Genomic DNA, 20,857 nt, shown 5'->3' on the forward strand with positions numbered 1-20,857 from the left:
ATACATTATGACATGTTCTTTTATTAATTTTATTTTTTTTTCATATAAATCCATCAAGATTACAAGTTTTAGCAGTTGCTATGGTTTTACACTTTCATGATGCATAGAAAATGTTGATATTTCGCAGTTACCTGAATTGCAGTAAGATTTTTATTGGGAACTTTGGTAATACCATTATAATATAATATATTATATTATTATTAAATAAATCAAGAATGATATTTACCTATAATATTTTGATATTTTAAGCTTACTAACTATAATTTATTAAAATAGATGCATACAATTTTAAACCAAAATAAAAATAGCAAATTACAATAATTGTAATGTTTTTATAATTAATTTTATCGAGGTCAATTATTATCTGAATCTGTATTTAAATGTGTAGATGAAAGTTTTTTTTATAAAAATTATGGTGTATTTCTGGTATCACTTTTGATGAACATAGGGAAATCAAGTCATTTAATTTTGCTTTTGCTTCCGAGGTGGTTTTATAAATGCTTTGTGTAGTTGAGGTTGTACTGATTGACGTCCGCCCTGACGTTTTCTAATATTTATTACATCAAACACTTCTGTTTCATGCTTATTTTTATAGAACAGGCAATAAGGATTGTTTTTCCTCACTTCAATAACGCAAATGTCTACCCAACTAACCTTTTTACTATTTTCGTTGAGTTTAAAATTATTGCCCATTTCATTTGCTAACTTGTGAAAATCAAAAATCTCGTCAGTGCCAATTTCCAGTGAATCACTGGAATCCACTGTATTGGTATATAAATTGGACCTGACTTCAAGACTATTTTTTTGTTTCTCTATGCAAGAGTGTTATAGAGTCACCCTCGTTCTAGGTGTGTCCTACGACCAAAAAGTTGTGTGTGATTTTTGGGATATTAAAATCCTGGAGGGCGTATAAATACATTGCTGTAATAAATTTATTTTTATTCTGTCCGGCACAATTATCCAAATAAAAAATGACTTCCTTCCCAATTGATTTATCTTCCAAAAATTTTACAACACAAGAACCAATTGCATTGGCCCCTTTGTTTGTAGTCCCTTCATGCTAAACAAAACAGTAACCATTTTTATTATTAATGTGTGTAAGATGGTAAAATTATAGGTTGAAAGCTTTCTTTTATAATATAGCACTGATATCTGGGCATTTGGTGTTGATAATACGGCCTGCAGATTATACGAGTAGCAACATACTATTTTATTCGTCTTTCGCCTTCTGTGTTCTCGATAATTGTTTATTTTTTTTGATGAATGTCATATATTATTATTTAACTTGAATTATATTTTTCTCTTCGCTACTGCAATTTTTATATTTTTCACAAAAGTCACATAGGTCCTTGTTTGGTTGAAAAAAGCCTATATTATAATGGGTATTGTTCCTCTTGCAAACCAGCAGCATCCTTATCTATATCCAACATGGGTTCTTCAGCATCAGGAAATGTACTTGTCACATTTTTGAAAATCTGTAACATTGCAAAAACAAAAATATCATAGATCTGATTGATATACTGTTGTGTTAATTGAAAGAGTTTATTATTGTAGGTGCATAAAATAAATACATAGGTACATAAGATAAGTCAATAATAATAAGTTTCATAACAATAATGATATTAAGGTTAGTTTTGTATATCATTTTAGTATAATATTTATCACAAAGTCTTACCTTTTTAGAAGTTTTTCAGCTTTTAAAGCTAACTCCACCATCATTCGAATCCTTAAACTTATATTTGATAAAAACAAAATACACTGCACTACATTACTTGAATCAAAGGAAACAATAATGTGTTGTAGAATACGTCTGGATGCGTTATCAAAGTCTTAACACTGAATCATTTCAATAATTGCCTGCTATCACAATAATAAAAACAATGCCACATTGCATTCACCAAAAGAATGCGTCTGATGCTCGGGTTTCACAATTAGTCATGGATAATCATTTGCAGATACTATGGTTTTACATTAACAATGGAAGAAAATCTTTGTATTGTAAAACCCAAATATCTGTCTTTTTTAATGAACATTTTTAAGTTTGCAGTAACTTCAATTTTACATTATCAAGTTTATGACTTTTGCAGTTGTTTTGCATTTAAATCTCGAAATTGAAAAATTTGCACTTGCTATGGTTTTACACTCACGGTGCGTCATGTTCACTACTTTTTCACATTCTGCGATAATATTTCTTAAAAGTCCGGTGATTTCTGTTTCAGGTGACATTCAAAAGAATTCCTCGATGGACTACAAATCAAACTCGTCGTGCAGCAGTCCCTCCAAGGAGAAGGGCATGGGCGGGATGGGGGGGATGGGCGACGGCAGGTGCGGGATGGCGTTCGCCGGTGCCCCCGTCTTGCCGGTGCGGAACACCAACCTGAGACGTCCGCCTTCGAGTCACTTCCCGCCCACAAATAGTCGCTTCCACTTTCGCAAGGGCATTGCATCCAAGTGCTCGTGGAAATGCACCGCCATCGTTTTTATAATGCTGTCGGTTGTCCTATTAGCGGTGCTCTCCTATATATCAGGTAATTTTTGGACACATTATTAAGTATATCAATCTACTCTTACGTAATACACTTTATTCTTAAAAAGATCGAAGAGCTGTATATCTATTTATAACAAATGAATTGAAATGAAGAAACAATGCCATTCCAAATTCGACATCACCATTGAACGGGACACGAAGATAGATAGAGGAAAAAGTCAAACACCTCCTAAAACTGTAATTTTTAAGGGTAGTGAAAATAATCATTTTTCTAAGACTATTCAATAAAAATTTTCAATTTTATTCTGTCCTGGTTTTATAGAAGTAGATAGGTATAATACCAACTTATATATTGAATTATAATATACCTATAATATGTACTTAACAACCGTATTTTCTAATCTTATTTTTATAGCTTTAAACCCCTCTATTTTTATTTTTTTGTAGAAATTAATTTGCATGGTACACGTAAATTTAAGTTTAAAACTCAGTTCTTCATGTTTCAGCATCAAATCTCCTGAACTGGTCATATCAAAACACAAAAGCGTGCTCGGTGCTGGTAGGAGAGAACCCCGACATCTTCCCGGCCTCGAAAGCGACCACTCTGGAGACGAACCGCTCTCTGACGAGTAGACCGCGGCCGGCTCCGGCCGCCGGGACAGGAGGTAACGCTGAGCAAACTAATTCCTGGCATCTTCTTCACCGTCGCTCTCGTAGAAACGCTAACCTTCAGCATGATCCCACGTCTGCTACTTCTGGTGTATTAGATCCACTGTTGGCCTTCTTACACGTTCTCACCCCGACCGTAGACACACCGCATGCCCAAAATGGCACAGATGAGAGTGGAGCGCATGTTGTAGAGCGACTCTCAGATGTGCATGGTGATTCAATCACTACTGTCAGCTCACACCCTTCAAACGAATCTATCATCCCTGCTTTTGTGAAATCCATTAGTACCTTAAATACATCCTCAATAGATCCGGAACCTAATACCACCCCATCTATTTTCTCTTCAAATATTAGTCACTCTCACAATATCAAGAAAAACACTTTAAATATTCATGAAGATTCGGTTGTCATATCTACTGATAATCAAATAAATGAATCTCTACAATTGACTGATTCTACAGTTGATGTTTCTTTGAAAATAACTGATTCTCCAGTTGAAAATACTAAAAATACCTCTACAATAATAATTGCAACATCAACAAAAACTCCCATCTTTTATAAGAGTTTCCCACACAATCCTCCCAAGCTTATTCTTCAACGAAATTTCACTGGACTTTTACTTCAGAGCGTTGTGGAAAAATATCTCGCCATGAATATTACAAAAACCAATTCAACCGCAGCGACACTAAGCTCCGAGACTAACATTTCATTTTCTAACATCACCGGAAATAATACAGAAATTCTTTCCCACAAAAAATCTGATATGACGAGTACGACTGAATACAATTTGATGATGAAAAATTTTACTACAACTCCGCCAGCATTATCAGAAAATTCAGTAACCGGTCCATCAGTACTTGTGATCACACCCAATATAACATACGTTGCACAACAGCACCCTGACGTTCCACAATCACAACTTCCACAGCACATTGAAGATTCACAGTTAAAAGATGGCCATCAAGATGCTTTGGAAACAATGCAACAGGATGATAGGTCAATATTTACTATCGATAAAAGCGACAGTGAGCTGTTTGCTGTAAAACAAAAATTACTCAATACAGACAACACTCAGAAAACTTATAGCGAAGCCAAGACTGACATGTCTTCCAGTCCTGACAAAAATCTTTTGAACAATGACTTACCCGAAGAACTCTTTGGCCAGGTTGAAGGAAGCAATCTTTCTAAAAGTGATAACAGTGTGGCTATTGAAGAAATTAACCTTTCCAATAACGCAAGTTTGAGTCGTGCAAAAGATGTCTTAAAACCAGAGCATGAGAGTGCAATTAACACTAATACCAATAACTATGTGAGTGATAACCGAAAAAATAACACTGACTTACAAAATAACAAACACTCTACGGATACTAATGCCTATACAGATATTTCAAAGCCTCGAGAAAACATATCTGCAGTTCCAATGAACAGCACAAACCATCTTTTGATAAATTTGACAATATCAACAGATGGAAATGAAAAAAACCCATCGAAACCTTTGTATGTTTTGTCTATATCTGTCCCGACAGATACTAACTCCAGTAATTTTCCTGAAATAAAAATCAATCCGTTAAATCCTAGACACGATGTCGGGGAATCTGTCATTCACCCTGAAAATTTGAAGATATTTTCCAAGCCGAAGGACAATGAAGGTCACACCACCACAGAAAAGTCTTTCTCAACGACTAAAGTGATAAGTGACAGTCTCTGGGGTGGCGAATGCATGTGCTCCTGCCCTGTGTGTTCAGATAATTCCGATTTCACCAACATTACAGACCCCTTTTACGATGACTACGCTGATGCTGATAATGATACGGCTCCAGTCCAGGACTCGCTAATACATAAAGCTGCAATTACTACTGCTTCAGAAAAAATAACGGTTCCAGAAACTTCAACAATTTTGAACGTTGCAAGTTCAGAATTTTCATCGACAACTGAGAATCCTACTTCCACTAGTGAAAGCAGTACTGATTCTACTACAGAAGAGACTTTGACATCTACTGCTAGTACCGAATCGACACTGTCGACAGACGGTTCTGAACCGACTACGACAGAGGAAAGCTATTCCACAGATGTCACTTGTCCGGTTATGACCACCCCCCTGCCCCCACCGCCCATAATTCTTGTTCTCGAAGGTAAGATTTGATTCTTTTCACAATTTCGTTTGAAGGCTTACTTGATTTTAGAATCTTTGCCCCTCGGCCGAAGCATGAAATAATGTTTCCATTTCAATCGTCGTCATTGAATAAAAAACACACATACCCATTCTCCCATGTTGGTGTCGCTAACCGATATAGATGTATTTTCTGCTTGACTTTTTTTTCATTTTATTCATCATAGTATTCTTTTTTTAATTAGTTAAATATTTAGACACAATTTCTAAAAATAGTCTTCATCTTACTTAACTGCATGCTAATTAACCATGTTGTTCATACTTTATCATTATTACAGTTTAACATTTTTGGTTTGTGTTGTAGCTAGATAAATAATATCTGTCAGTATGTAATAACTTTTTTGGTGATTTATTTTATTGCTACTAATCTACTTTTTTTTATTTTTTTACAAAAAAATATTTACTAAACTGCTGGGTCTATAGAATTCATATTTACAAAAGTTTATTTAGGTTTTAATTATTTACTCTACACTTTGCTTTATACATTATCTTGATACATAAATTTATAACTGACTAGATTTTTACTCAGCTAATAAATGACTACCCAACTAGCCAATTGAATAATTTATTCTATGGACCCAGCAAAATAAAAATAACTGTCACTAAATGTTCGGCTTTTGTTTAACTTCCTTTCTTTATAAAGAGTAACTATCTCAGAATAATAAGTGTTTTACAATGTTGATTAGAATTTAAAAATCTGTCAATGATTTTTTTTATATCTTTTTATGTCAATAATTCTGAACATTAATAATATTATGCATCTACCCATTATCCAATTTAAATAATTCTATGGTCTCATTGAAATACAAATAATTTGTCACTAAATATTTGTTTTTTATCTTCTTAAATAATCATAAATAGCTGTCAGTCATTTACAATGTTTGATTAAATTCACTGTTTGGTTCCTAATCAAAACCTATCCCAAATCATATTATTAACTAGATCAAATTATATTTACTACTTATAATAATTATCAGTGAACATGATTTCATGTGATGTGTATATTTCCAAAAACCGATTCTATCTAGCTACTATCAAATTCTTAAAAAAACTTTGACTTCTAAAAGCTGCCAAAAGTAAATATTATATTATGAAGACAATAATAAAAACTTAATGACTTACAGAAACAGATAAATTAAAATAATACAAACCATTGCAGATTATGTCAAGTTTTAATTTGCTTATATTTGTTGTAAATAAGGGTTTATTATCAGACTAATAAAATTGGGAATATTATTCTTATTTGAAAATACAATACAATACAACATCAATGTTAAAACCAATCATTTCTGCTTTAAACAAAAGAAATATTGAATTGTGGATACACTGATATCTGATCATTGGTATGTGGAACTGGACGCCTTATATCAATTATTGATTTGAATTAGTTATCTACTGAATTTAAGTAAAATGGCTAAAGCTTTGAAATATATTATTAGATGCAATATACCAATCAAATTGTCAGTCATAATTAGCCAAAATGAAGATATGACATTGTTACTAATATTTATTTTATGGCTTAGGAGCGAGAACGTTCCCTGCCAGGTCTTTTCCTCCAGACGGAACGACATTTTCACAAATAGCACTAGGACAAAGGCTGTCGAAAGAAATTCTACCGTATAGTTATTGGAATATGCAGTTTTACCAATCGGAAGCGGCATACGTCAAATTCGATTACAACATTCCGCGTGGAGCATCTATCGGGGTCTACGCCCGAAGAAACGCCTTACCCACCCACACCCAATATCATATCTTAGAAGTCTTGAGCGGTTTTAAAGCTAGAACTACAAGAGCATCGCACGTAAGTATTTAAATCAATAAGCAGTTAAATCCTTCGCCATTTTCACTAAGACTTTAATTGAATTTTATTTATTAGTTTACAATGTAAATTAATATTGTGATCAGTACTAAAAAAAATTTGTTGGGGTTCTATTTTCGTAGTCGTGTTTAAAGTGATTACTCTGTAAAAGAGGCACCTAGCAGAAAAATATGATGCTTCCAATTTGAGACATTTTAAAGTGTTTTACTTTTATTTGGACCATATTATGCATAAACAAATCAAGTGAAAGTTAGTCATGAATGACAACTGCCATAAAACTTTCAAAATACAGAAAATTTAAATAGATAAAAATAAGGAACCAACTATGTTTAGGGGGCTTAAAGCACATTGCAATGATTCCATACATATTCGAGGAAAAACAAATCTTCCAATTAATTGTCGTAGTTTCACCGCTGCTTATATGAAGCCATGAATTTAGTAAAGTAATTGACCTATATACTGAAAATTCAACCAAAAATAGATAATAGACTGATCTTTTCAACAAATTTAATAATTTTCAGAATATTGTCATCTAAAGAAACGAAACTCAACTGTTGATAATTTTTCAGCCATCTATAAAGAAAGAAGTCACGCATTACATGGAACAAGGTCACTGGTTTCTGTCTCTGTACAATGATGACGGAGACCCTCAGGAAGTGGCATTCATCGCTACGGTTGCTGAAGATATGACACATAACTGTCCCAATGGCTGCTCAAGCAAAGGTGAATGCTTAATGGGGCATTGCCAGTGCAATCCAGGCTTTGGCGGGGACGACTGCAGTAAAAGTAAGTCTATTTTATCAATTTTATTGCAATGGTTTATAACTTTATAATGTAAGTTTTCCTCTTAAACTTTTACCACATTAAATACTATATTATTCACTCCAATCCAATGAGGAAAATCATCATCACTCATCAGGAATGTGATAACCTAATGTGAAATATCACTGTGGTTTAGTAAAAGATATAAAAGTACACTTTTGCAACAAGCATTAACCTCGCTTTCGCATGGAGACATTTCATATTAGACTCGGATGTCTACTTGCTGGTTCAAGACCATATTGTACATATATTTCTTCACGTATTACATGTTTTCACATACAGTCGGCGGTGAAGAATCGTGACATTCCCGTTGATATCACACTCTCTTTGCTGATTTACTGTTGTTCATATGATGCACATGACCTAGCCGGTGTGCAATCTCTTAATATTGAATGATTAAATCTTAACACATATTGTTAAGCTCAGCATTGTATATTTTCCTTCAAATATTGCCGTCCTCGATTATTAGTCCATTACAATATAGAATGTATATTTTTAGATTCTATAACCTAAATCTTTGGATATTTCCAGGTGTTTGTCCTGTGCTGTGTAGTCAAAAAGGCGAATACATCAACGGAGAATGTCAATGCAATCCCGGGTGGAAAGGAAAGGAATGCTCCCTGCGCCACGACGAGTGCGAAGTCCCCGACTGCAACGGCCACGGCCATTGTGTCAACGGGAAATGCGCCTGCATCCGAGGCTACAAAGGAAAGTTCTGCGCAGAAGCCGACTGCCCTCACCCCACTTGCTCGGGTCACGGATTCTGCATTGAAGGATCGTGCTTCTGCAAGAAGGGATGGAAGGGAGCCGACTGTGCTACCATGGATAAAGACGCTCTGCAGTGTCTGCCTGATTGTTCGGGTCACGGCAATTTTGATCTTGACACTCAGTCTTGCACCTGCGAAGCTCAATGGTCTGGAGATGATTGTTCTAGAGGTAATGTAGCTTGCTTATTTACTTATAAAACTAGCATAGTCAAACTTGTGAATCGTAAAAAGAATATTTTATCAAAAGAATTTATCATGTCAGTTCACAATTATTTTGTTATGGTAGAAGAATTGTGAAAAAATGCTGAAAAATTAATAAGTGGGTATAAGAATTTCAAAATTTAAATTTGGAACACTACTGACACCTTCAATGAATCAAAATGTTATTGCTTTCATTTAAAATGCAAAGATGATAGCTAATAATTGTTGAGGAAATATGAAACACCTCAGATAGGTAGCATTTTTGGAATTATTATCTTATTATCTAAAAGAAGGTTATGTGGGTCGGTAGCTTGGCAATCTAGGATTTCTCTGATGCTTTTCCTAGTTATGTATTATTATTATACAACACATACATTTAATGATTTAAACATTATTTTAAAATATATAACAATTTTATTTATACAGTCTCAACTATCAATAATCTTTAAATGCACGCTTCAGATCAAACATACTGTAACTAGAAATAAAATAGGATTAACAGAATGCATTTGTTGTTTCTGGACTGAACAGAAGTGTGCGACTTGGACTGCGGCATAAATGGATTCTGCGTGGGCGATTCGTGTCAGTGCAACCCAGGCTGGTCGGGCACCTCGTGTTCCATGAAGCTGTGCGACGCACGCTGCAGCGAGCACGGGCAATGCAAGAACGGCACCTGCCTCTGCGTCTCTGGCTGGAACGGCCGCCACTGCACCATGGAGGGCTGCCCCGCCGCATGCGGAGGCCACGGCTCCTGCCGTTTCAATCTCGAGGCCCTGTGGGAGTGCCGATGCTTCGTCGGCTGGGACGGCCCTGACTGCAACACACTCAAGGAACAGAACTGCAATGATGGAAAAGATAACGACAAAGGTTGGAATATACCATTTAATTCAATATACATAAATAATTTACATTTTATAGTGTTTTATGTTGGTATTCAATGTTTATCCTATAAACATTAAAATTTTTAACTAATTAACTCGAATCAACTAATTTTAAATTGAAAAATGTACTTGTTGAACACATTCATCTCAATAATACATATTTTTTATGATATAGGTACATACTTTGGTTTCATGAGTTCTTTTGAAAGAGATGTGTTCAACATGAAATCTTTTTTATTTACATTGAATATTTTGTTACAAATGTTTAACTATGAATATTATAAAAACAAATTAAATTTTCAGACGGTTTGGTGGATTGTGAAGATCCAGAATGCTGTGCAGAGGCAGTATGCAATAGTAGCCAGCTTTGTGTGTCGGCGCCGACTCCCATCGAAATCCTTCTTAGAAAGCAGCCACCGGCTATCACGGCTTCTTTCTTTGAAAGAATGAAGTTCCTCATCGACGAAGACAGTCTCCAAAACTACGCACGCCAAGAGACCTTCAATGAAAGGTCAGTCAATGAATTACCTTATCGGAAACAATTCAACACAGATTTTAAATCACGTGTGCGGGTTGTTTTCTACACTTTATGCGTCATTGTTTTGAGGTCAGAAGACTTTTGTTACTTTACGGATATCTGTTTAAAATGCATTGTTGTGCCCCAGTCTTCAATCCCGATGTGTTCCACTTGATATGTGTGCGGGTATGAAAATGTTTGTCATAATTTCTGTTTACATGTCGATGAAAACCTCGTGTCAAAGTGCTCATCATTGTTCTTTTAAGTGTGTGTGTTTGTCTAATTTCCGATATTATTTTATTAATAACTGTTATTAACATACAGCCACAAATAATATATTTCACATACCGCCGGCACATCGCATGTCAATTTGTTTTCATAATACATCTCTGATTTTCTAATTTTCACAAACTTACATAAGACATTACTCAATGAAGACTTATTATATACATTTATTTTCCAACAAATTATCAATAAAAAACAAGTTACTAACATAGGGTTACCATCCATCCCTCTTTTCCCCAGACGTGCCCTCCTTTCGAGGTCTCATATTTTTATCTGGCCGGGTTTTTATTTTACACTTTTTTTTTGAATTTTGCTGGTTAAAATTATTGCTGAAATAACAAAAAAATACAAATATGCATATATATATTTTGTATTAGTCTAAAAACCCAACCTAACATTAATCATGTTAGTTATCCCCTTTTGATAATCTAATGGCAAGGATATGGTAACCCTAACTAATATTCATTTTATGTATAATATTATTGTATTACAAAATTAATGACGATGATAAAATATACTGAGTCAATTTATCAGCTGCATAACATAATATAGATATTAATATTTTTACATTATAAAGACTATTTTTACACTTGAAAGAAAATCTTTAACACTAAATTCTAAATTGCGCTCTGAAGTTAAAGCTTTCCTTTGGCTATCACAAATTGGTAATTAGTATCTACGAAGAAAATTAATTTGGTATTTTTGTCACAATTCCTATGCTGCTCAGTGTCTTTTGGAATCAGTTCAACTCAAGGTAAGAGAACCATCGGCCGACTATATGTAAATATGATTTCAACGAGTAGAATTGACCAAATTTTTTTGGCGGCAGAGTGACCACACCTGCTTTCACAGTGTGTTGCATGTGTGTCGTGTTGTGTGTCTCATTCTTTTCATATATATATATATACCCTTGTTTATCGTGTCCTGTGAGTTTTTATTTGCTTAAAATTATTTTGTGTACTCATTTATTAGTAAAATGTACTTATATTTATTTATTACGATATGCAAATTATAACTATCAGAAATATGTGTAAGAGGAAACCTTAGTGAAACGAATTGAAAAATCAAAGATCCGTAAAGACATTCTTTCTGTAGGTGTACCCAATGTTCAAAATGATGAAGTGATCTTTATAAATCTTTGATATTTTTTTATATTATTCCATTCAATTCCATATTATATTGATTGAAACCTCCAGATTGTTTTTTTGAATTTATTTAGATTTGTAGTGATATTTTTTTAAATATTTGCAGAAAATATCCATTGAGTAGTTGATAATAATTAACCTTAAGTTTTATGATTAAGTATACCTAACTCATATTGATTTTTATAAATACAGTAATATTGAAAGAAAATAATATCACGTGAATCTAGATGACTTTATGATTATTTTGGTTCTCTGATGATAAATTACACAATTCATTCTGTCATATTGTGCACAGCCATCACAAAAAAAATAGTTGTAGTAAAACATTTTCCAATTCTCTTGATTCAACACTTACTCTACCCAATTGATTTTAAAAATTACCTAAATTATAGTCACCCTTACCTTCTGTATTCACTCTGCATTTACACACAAATTTAATAAAAAGATATTTCGACTACACCCAATATTCACAGTTTGTTATATTTATTTAATATCGTAGACCATGTAGCTGTATCTCACTTGACAATAACAACAAAAACATTCTCAATCAATTAAAAACGTGAAGAAAATAACATGTCATTGGTAACCATATCTATTTTAGATCAGTTCTAAAAAGAAACAAACAATTTTTGGCGGCCCTCATAGTGCAAGGCATTCGTTTCTAATACTAGGGACTCCGGATCTATGCAATATGTGATTATCTCAAGCCTGGTTGTTTTACTACTGTAATTGGGCATTGTAGCCTATTGTTTTGTAAAATAATATCTTAACATGTTCTGATTGGTGCTATAATCAAATTACAATAACTGCAATTGACTGACTGTAAGTCAGTTATATTTCAAATTGTCAAAAAGATGATAATTACTATACACTAATTGAATATGAAAATAACTCAAAAAAAATTTGTAAGATAATGACACCAAATATGAAATATTTGCACAAATTCTGATTACTATTTACAAACACTGATTTTTAAAGGAAATTGATTTTTTATGGCATTTGGCACTATGCTCAATGAACATCTTGATTTTTTAAAAATAGAACTAGCATATTAATACATGATAATATCATGATCTGCTACACAAAACTGATTTAAAATATGACAAAACCCCTACAATACACAGTATACTTTACTGTATAAGCTAATTCAAAACAGACGGGACTGGAAAACATAAAGACATCAAATTAAAGAATATAAAATACTTACTTTAGTAATACTAAGATACAAAAAAAAAAAACTAAGGGTTGTTTTTGTTTCTGATACTCTAATATAAAATCAACAATGTTACCCATTTTCTGATTCAATGCAAATAATCAATAACAAATAATGACGGTTATTTTCTTCATTACGTAATTTCACACAGTTTCATTTTGTAAGATGTGTTTTATCTTGTAACAATAGACAATAAATACTGAATTAAATTCTATTCACGATACAGCCGTTCTGGTGTGGTGAGAGGTCGTGTGGTAACATCGATGAACTCGGGACTCATAGGGGTGAGAGTGAGCACTACCCGAGCCTTGGAAGGTTTCACACTCACCCGAGAGAATGGATGGTTTGAATTACTCGTCAACGGAGGAGGGGCTGTCACTCTACAGTTTGGCAGAGCTCCTTTCAAGCACACCTCACACGTTGTGTTTGTTCCATGGAATGAGGTATGCATTGTTTTTAAATTAATTTATTTTATTTTCTTCATGGATTGTGATTAATATTTGATCTTTGGTCAATTTATTAAAGTGAGACTTGTACAATTCTGTGAACCCTTTCATTTGCTTAATGATAATATTTAATGAATAGTTTTATAAAATTTACTTTTTTATTAAGTTTCTTTTCTTAGTTTACAGAGAAAATAAAAAGATACAAATTCTACTGATGAAAAATATCAATTAAGACTACAAAATTTATTAAGCTTAAAATAATAATTGTTTTATTTATAATTGCTAGTCATCTGATGTTTCAATTTATATAAATAATAGTGGAGCATATGCAGTGTTGACATCATAATAATTAAAAGCTTTTTTGTGAAGAATGGTTGTTAGCCATTCTCCCTACCAATTATACACAAATTGAAAAACAAAGTAATTTTTGCCAGACATGGCTCAAACTAAAGACCCACATATTCAGAAACAAACACTTTCACTAGCTACACTAAGTTATTAAATTTATTCTTTGAGTGCGTGATAGAAATTGAATTTAAATTTTAACTGATGAAGGTTTTATACTACTCCATAAAAATCGGTTTTAGTGACCCCCAGGTTTCACCTTTTGGTATTACAGACTGGGTGTATATTTACCCATTGCCTGAAGATGCCAAAAGGCGAAACCTAGATCACTATAACTGATTCACAACTGTACAAAACTCTCATCAATTATAAACTAAATTATTCATTTGAACATTTGAATACTTAATGAAAATAATGGCAAAAAATACCTACAAATTAAAGAATTATTGATAATTAAATTATTAGATAAGGTTTTCATTATAAGATTTTTCTCTGAAAGCTCTATCAACTATACATTCCATAATAATTTAAGTAGGTATCTAAAAAAATTCATCTATCAGAGATCATTTCACGTTTGAAAATTTTTGTTACTCATTTCAGGTGGTGATTATCGATAAAGTTGTGATGACATTGAATGATGAGAAAGGATCTTCAGGCCCACCACAAGCCTGTTTAGCGCATGATTATGATGTTATGAAACCTGTTGTGCTCGCTACGTGGAAACATGGGTTCCAAGGTGGCTGTCCAGACAAGAGCGCCATCTTAGCAGAATCACAGGTTTGTAATAATTAATAAATATAACTATTTAAAAAGCGTCCGATATAATATTATATTCCTGAAAATCAAAGAGTATCCAGTGTAGCTCTCAGTTCAGAGTTTTAGATGTTTGCATACAAACATGTTGAGAAAACCTTCTTTAATTGACTGAAGAACACACAATCATTACGCATCGCGGATTCATTAGCAAACTTCACTATTTTCACCCGCATCTGTTGATAACTGCAAATTTCAACTGATTATCTTCATCCGACAGAGGCTTGACTCCAGCTGACAATAGATGGGTAGAATTGTATGAATCAGCTAAATTCAACGAACTAGAAATATTAAATTAAATTATTAATAAATTAATTGATTGACGGAATGGGTGGGTAATAATTAATGACTTTGAAATGAATGGATCAGTAGTATTGGAATAGTTTATTGATGTTATGTATGAATAATTAACTGTCAGATTGGATTGATAGTATATATAGAGGGTCAAGATCTTAACATACCAAATTTTAGCTTCCTTAAGAGATATGATTTTTGAACTACACCGTCTTAAGACATCGCTAAGTAATATTATAATAAAATTTATTGTGATTATTTTTTTATAGGTTGTTCAAGAGAGTCTCCAAATACCCGGCACCGGACTCAACCTTGTCTATCACAGTTCACGTGCTGCCGGATACCTGTCGACCATTCAACTCCAGCTGACTCCGGAAACGATTCCCCCTACCCTGAATCTCATTCATCTTCGCATAACCATCGAAGGAATATTCTTTGAAAAAGTCTTCGAGGCCGATCCTGTCATAAAGTTCACTTACGCGTGGAACCGCTTCAATGTCTACAGACAGAGAATATATGGAGTCACTACGGCGATGGTCAAAGTGGGATATCAGTACACCGATTGCAAAGACATCATCTGGAATTATCAGACGACCAAGTTGAGCGGCCACGATATGAGTATTTCTGAAGTGGGAGGATGGAATTTGGATATCCATCACAGATATAACTTCCATGAAGGTATTTCCAGAATTATTTAAAATTCAATATCTCCTGAGATTTTATGGGTTAAAATACAGTTTGGTAAGTTCTTTAGGTGTCACCGATTTTTGAAAAATCTGTAGAATATATTTTTTTCCAATTCTATAAAATATAAAATAAATATAGTTATAAATTGAGACTCATGAGTGAATTCCCTTTTTTTGCATGAATTCCAGTTGATTTTTAAAAATTCAAATTATAATACGTCTTATATAAATCGATGTTTATAATAAATTAAATCTGTTTAAGAACTTATCAAACTAAATTATTTTAATTCTAAAACTAACTATTCATTCATAAAATACGATATATGACTTCCAAAAGTCTTTATTAAAGTGTATTTTTAAACTAATATAAGTATATATAATATTTTTTTATATATATTCAAATGCCTATAAATGAAAGTTATCAGTAAAATGGATTAAATTACAGTTTTTTTCTAAAAACATTAGATTTTAGTTGAATAGAAGTTTCGATAAACAAAAAACAGCAAAATTCACTGTTGTAATTAAAATTCTAAAAACTATATTCTAAAACCATGACCGATCCTAATAAGATCACATGGGCCGACTGAGTGGAGGTTTGTATTAACAGATTTTGTTTTTACGACAAATGGATGTCAGCCTCTGACTGACATACAAATTAAAACAATACTTGTACTTGCCAGACCCAGGATTCGAACCTGGGACCCACAACACTAGAGGCCAACACTTACGCCACGTGGCCATCGTGGGTATATGCATTGATATTGTCTTCAATATTGTTATCGTGGTATTGAAGCATACTTGTGTTTGTTTTTATGAACATAACAAACAATATTAATTAATAGTGAATTTTTTGATTATCTTCTAAACTCAATTCTTGTAAGGAATAACTACTGCAACACGTGAATTTATTATTCTAGGTATACTGCAAAAGGGTGACGGTTCAAATATCTACTTGAAACATAAACCTCGAGTGATTTTAACATCCATGGGCGACGGTCATCAGAGGCCTCTGGAGTGCGCCGGGACATGCGAGGGTGCCGCTTCCAAAGAGAGACTCCTAGCGCCTGTTGCCCTTGCCGCTTCTCCCGACGGATCTGTCTTCGTTGGAGACTTCAATCTAGTCAGGAGGATACTCACTGATGGAACCGTCAAGACTGTCGTGAGATTAAAGTGAGATTCGATGAATTTTATGTCATATTTTAATTAAACGCTGTGTATTTAAAAAAAAATAGTGATTTTAAAACGGTCGATTCCTGAAGAGTAAATAATATTGTATTGATAAAAGACAATATATTAATATTTTTTGACATATCTTTTGCAGCGCAACCAGGGTGTCGTACCGGTATCACATGGCCCTGAGTCCGTTCGACGACAAGCTGTACATATCGGATCCAGAATCCCATCAGATCATCGCGGTGCGCAATCTGGAGGACTATTCCGATCCCGAACACAACTGGGAAGCCGTCGTGGGGTCTGGAGAGAGATGCCTGCCAGGAGATGAGGCTCACTGCGGGGACGGTGCCCTCGCTAGAGATGCCAAACTGGCATACCCGAAAGGAATGGCTGTGTCCACTGACAATGTTCTGTACTTTGCCGACGGCACCAACATCAGAATGGTAGACAGGGACGGAATAGTCACGACGGTCATCGGAAACCACATGCACAAATCTCACTGGAAGCCGATTCCCTGTGAGGGAACTCTCAATGTCGAGGAGGTCCACCTGAGGTGGCCGACAGAACTGGCGATCAACCCCCTGGACGACACTCTTCACATCATCGATGATCACATGATTCTGCAGCTGACTCCAGATGGCAGAGTGAAAGTCGTCGCCGGAAGGCCGCTCCACTGCCCCAGCCCCTCGACGGGTTTCGATGCGGAGCTCGCCACCCACGCGACCCTGATAATGCCGCAGAGCATCGCATTCGGTCCGGCTGGAGACCTCTTTGTCGCTGAGAGTGACTCTCAACGAATCAACAGAGTGCGGGTGATCGGCACGGATGGCAAGATATCTCTGTACGCCGGCGCCGAATCTAAATGCAACTGTCTGGAACGGGGATGCGACTGCTTCGAGGCTGACCACTACCTAGCCTCGAGTTCAAAGTTCAACACAATCTCAGCGGTGGTCGTGAGCCCCGATGGGGTGGTCCATATCGGGGACCAGGCCAATTACCGTATCAGATCCGTGACGGCGAGCATTCCCGACGCGAGCGGGTCCCGGGAGTATGAAATATTTTCCCCAGAGACTCAGGAGATCTACGGGTTCAACAGATTCGGCCAGCATATCGCGACCAAGAACATCCTTACCGGAGAGACGGTTTATGTCTTCACCTACAACGTAAACACGAGCAACGGAAAGCTCAGCACTGTCACGGATGCCGCCGGAAATAAAGTGTTCCTGCTGAGAGACTATTCCAGTCAGGTGAACTCGATAGAGAACACCAAAGGGCAGAAGTGCCGACTGAGAATGTCGCGCATGAGAATGCTACACGAGCTGAGCACCCCGGACAATTACAATGTCACCTTCGATTACCACGGACCCACTGGATTGCTGAAGACCAAACTCGACAGCACCGGCCGCAGCTACGTGTACAACTACGATGAATTCGGTAGACTCACGACGGCTGTCACACCCACCGGGAAGATCATAAGTTTGACTTTCGACCTGAGCCTCAAGGGCGCAACCGTTCAGGTCACTCAGGATAACCGCAGGCCGATCTCGATGCTGATCAAAGGCTCCAGCGTCGTGACCAAAACAGGCGACGCGGAACACCGGACCATGGTCGCAACGGACGGGAGCATATCCACTATCCTCCCCTGGGGACACTCAGTCTCGACAGACACGGTGCCGTACGCGGTACTGGCAGAGATTGACCCGCTTCTCGGGGAAAGTTACCCAGTGCCGGCGAAGCAGAGAACGGAGGTGGGAGGCGACCTGGCCAACAGGTTCGAATGGAGGTACTTCTTAAGAAGATTGCAATCGGGTAAAGGCAAGAGTGGCAAGTCTGTGGCGCAGATCGGAAGAAAACTGAGAGTCAATGGAGAAAATTTGATCACGTTCGAATACGACAGAGATACGGCCAGCGTCGCCGTCTTCATGGACGATCGAGTCGAAATGTTGGATGTCACGTACGACAAGACCGCAAGACCGATAAAGTGGGGACCCCGCAACGGCATATTCGCGGGAGTGGAACTGGAATACGACAGGTTCAGCCGACTAACGAGCTGGAGATGGGGGGATCTCAGCGAAACATACGGCTTCGACAGAGCCGGTAGGCTGTTCGAGATCAAGTACGGAGACGGCTCTTCTATGATTTATGCATTCAAAGACATGTTCAGCAGCTTACCGCTCAAGGTGACGACTCCCAGGGGGAGCGATTATTTGCTGCAATACGATGACGCGGGCGCTTTGCAATCTCTGACTACGCCCAGAGGGCACATTCACGCGTTCTCCCTGCAGACCTCTCTCGGATTCTTCAAATATCAATATTTCTCTCCGATGAACCGACATCCTTATGAAATATTGTACAATGACGACGGGCAAATTCTATCGAAGGTGTTCCCGCATCAATCCGGTAAAGTGGCCTATGTATATGATAATTCAGGCAAACTTGAAACCTCCCTGGCCGGACTGTCTTCTATTCATTACACCTATATAGAGTCGTCGCAGCTGGTGAAGAGCATTGAAGTCATCGAGCCGAATTACGAACTCAAACAGGACTTCAAATATCATGCAGGCATATTGAAAGATGAAAAACTCAAATTCAACAGTAAGAGCGGACTGAACAACGGCCACTATAAATACCAATATGACGGAAACGCCCGGTTGTCCACGATAGAAGTCAACATTAATGGAAAGGAACTCCCACCGCAGCGACTCAAGTACAACCAGAATCAAGGAATGCTAGAGGGCATCAGCGACTTGAGAATTTACAGCAACACATTCAACCGATCCGTAATGCAAGACACCAGCAAGCAGTTCTTCACGATAACTGATTATGACGATCATGGCAGGATAAAAACAATACTTATCAATATAAAAGCTTTCGATGTCTTCCGTCTCGAACTGGAATATGACTTGAGAAACAGAGTGAAGACCCAGAAGCTCACAGTCGGCAGGGCATCTTCGACCGATCGGATCACTTACAATAACGACGGGCACGTCATGGAAGTGGTCGGGAGTGGCGATTGGAAATATGTTTACGATGAGAACGGCAACGTGATCGGCGTTATTCAACAGGGAGAAAAGGTTTCTCTGGGATACGACAGCGGAGATAGGGTCGTTCAGTACGGCGATGCGGAATTCAACAGCTATGACGGCAGGGGCTTCATGGTGAGAAGGGGAGAGCAGAATTACCGCTACAACTCCAGAGGTCAACTTATCCACGCGTTTGAGAGGGAGAAGTTCCAATCTTGGTATTTCTATGACGACAGGGGCAGGATTGTCTCATGGAAGGATGACAAAGAAAACGTCACGCAGTACTTCTACACAAATCCGACGACGCCTGACTCTCCGACGCACGTCCACTACCCGAAGACCGGAAAGACTTTCAGATTCCTGTATGACCAGAGGAACGTAATCATTACGGTGGAGACCAGCGAGCAGAGATTCTACGTCGCCTGCGATCAGAATGGATCTCCCATGGCATTGTTCGACACCAATGGAAATATCATCAAAGAAATCAAGAGATCACCGTTCGGAAAGATTGTCACAGACTCAAACCCCGACTTCTATCTGCCAATCGATTTCCACGGAGGCATCTTCGACCCTCATACGAAGTTGGTCCACATCGACAGGAGGCTCTATGATCCCTCGGTGGGCCAGTGGATGACGCCTTCCTGGGAACACCTGGCGACTAAGCTCAGCACGCCCACAGACATCTTCATCTACCGGTTCCAGAATAACGATCCCATCAATAGACAGCAGAACTTTACGTACATGACAGACCTAACCAGCTGGCTGAAGCTGTATGGGTATGACCTGGACAAAATGATCGGCTCCGAGTACACAGCTGACATGATCTACCAGCCCAAGGCCACCGTCACGTCACCGCAGTTGGCGCCTGACTTCGGGGTCATCTCAGGATTACAATGTATTAATGATAAGGTGAGTTAAAAATGTTTTATTTACTGAAGTTTCTGCGCTCTGTTTCTATTTTATTTTCAAATGTATGAGCTGCTTTGATTCAAAACAAAGTCCAGAATAATATAATACAATATATAGCCATTCAGAACATGTTATTTATAGATTTATATTATTCTTTCTATAGAGATTTCTATAAATAGATTTCGAGCTGT

At 36.7% G+C, this 20,857-nt stretch overlaps 1 protein-coding gene across 3 annotated transcripts in view; it reads left to right on the forward strand.

Moving 5' to 3' along the window:
• Ten-m (teneurin transmembrane protein Ten-m) overlaps positions 1–20,857 on the forward strand; it is an 800,533-nt gene that overhangs the window by 776,842 nt on the left and 2,834 nt on the right. Inside the window, exons 6-18 of one of the 3 annotated variants that reach the window (XM_085958957.1) lie at positions 2,220–2,528; positions 2,980–3,153; positions 6,851–7,128; positions 7,716–7,932; positions 8,500–8,904; positions 9,468–9,803; positions 10,121–10,328; positions 11,347–11,373; positions 13,204–13,420; positions 14,369–14,545; positions 15,145–15,553; positions 16,479–16,731; positions 16,883–20,666. In XM_085958957.1, the coding sequence (XP_085815083.1) occupies positions 2,220–2,528; positions 2,980–3,153; positions 6,851–7,128; positions 7,716–7,932; positions 8,500–8,904; positions 9,468–9,803; positions 10,121–10,328; positions 11,347–11,373; positions 13,204–13,420; positions 14,369–14,545; positions 15,145–15,553; positions 16,479–16,731; positions 16,883–20,666 (6,794 nt within the window). Of the gene's footprint in view, positions 1–2,219; positions 2,529–2,979; positions 5,290–6,850; positions 7,129–7,715; positions 7,933–8,499; positions 8,905–9,467; positions 9,804–10,120; positions 10,329–11,346; positions 11,374–13,203; positions 13,421–14,368; positions 14,546–15,144; positions 15,554–16,478; positions 16,732–16,882; positions 20,667–20,857 lie in introns of all 3 variants that reach the window. The other 2 variants (XM_085958955.1, XM_085958956.1) reach the window with 2 other exon arrangements.

This window comes from Rhyacophila brunnea, unplaced genomic scaffold (assembly GCF_057557595.1).
Source record: "Rhyacophila brunnea isolate RB1 unplaced genomic scaffold, BYU_Rbru_1.0 scaffold_8, whole genome shotgun sequence".
Lineage (NCBI taxonomy): Eukaryota > Metazoa > Arthropoda > Insecta > Trichoptera > Rhyacophilidae > Rhyacophila > Rhyacophila brunnea.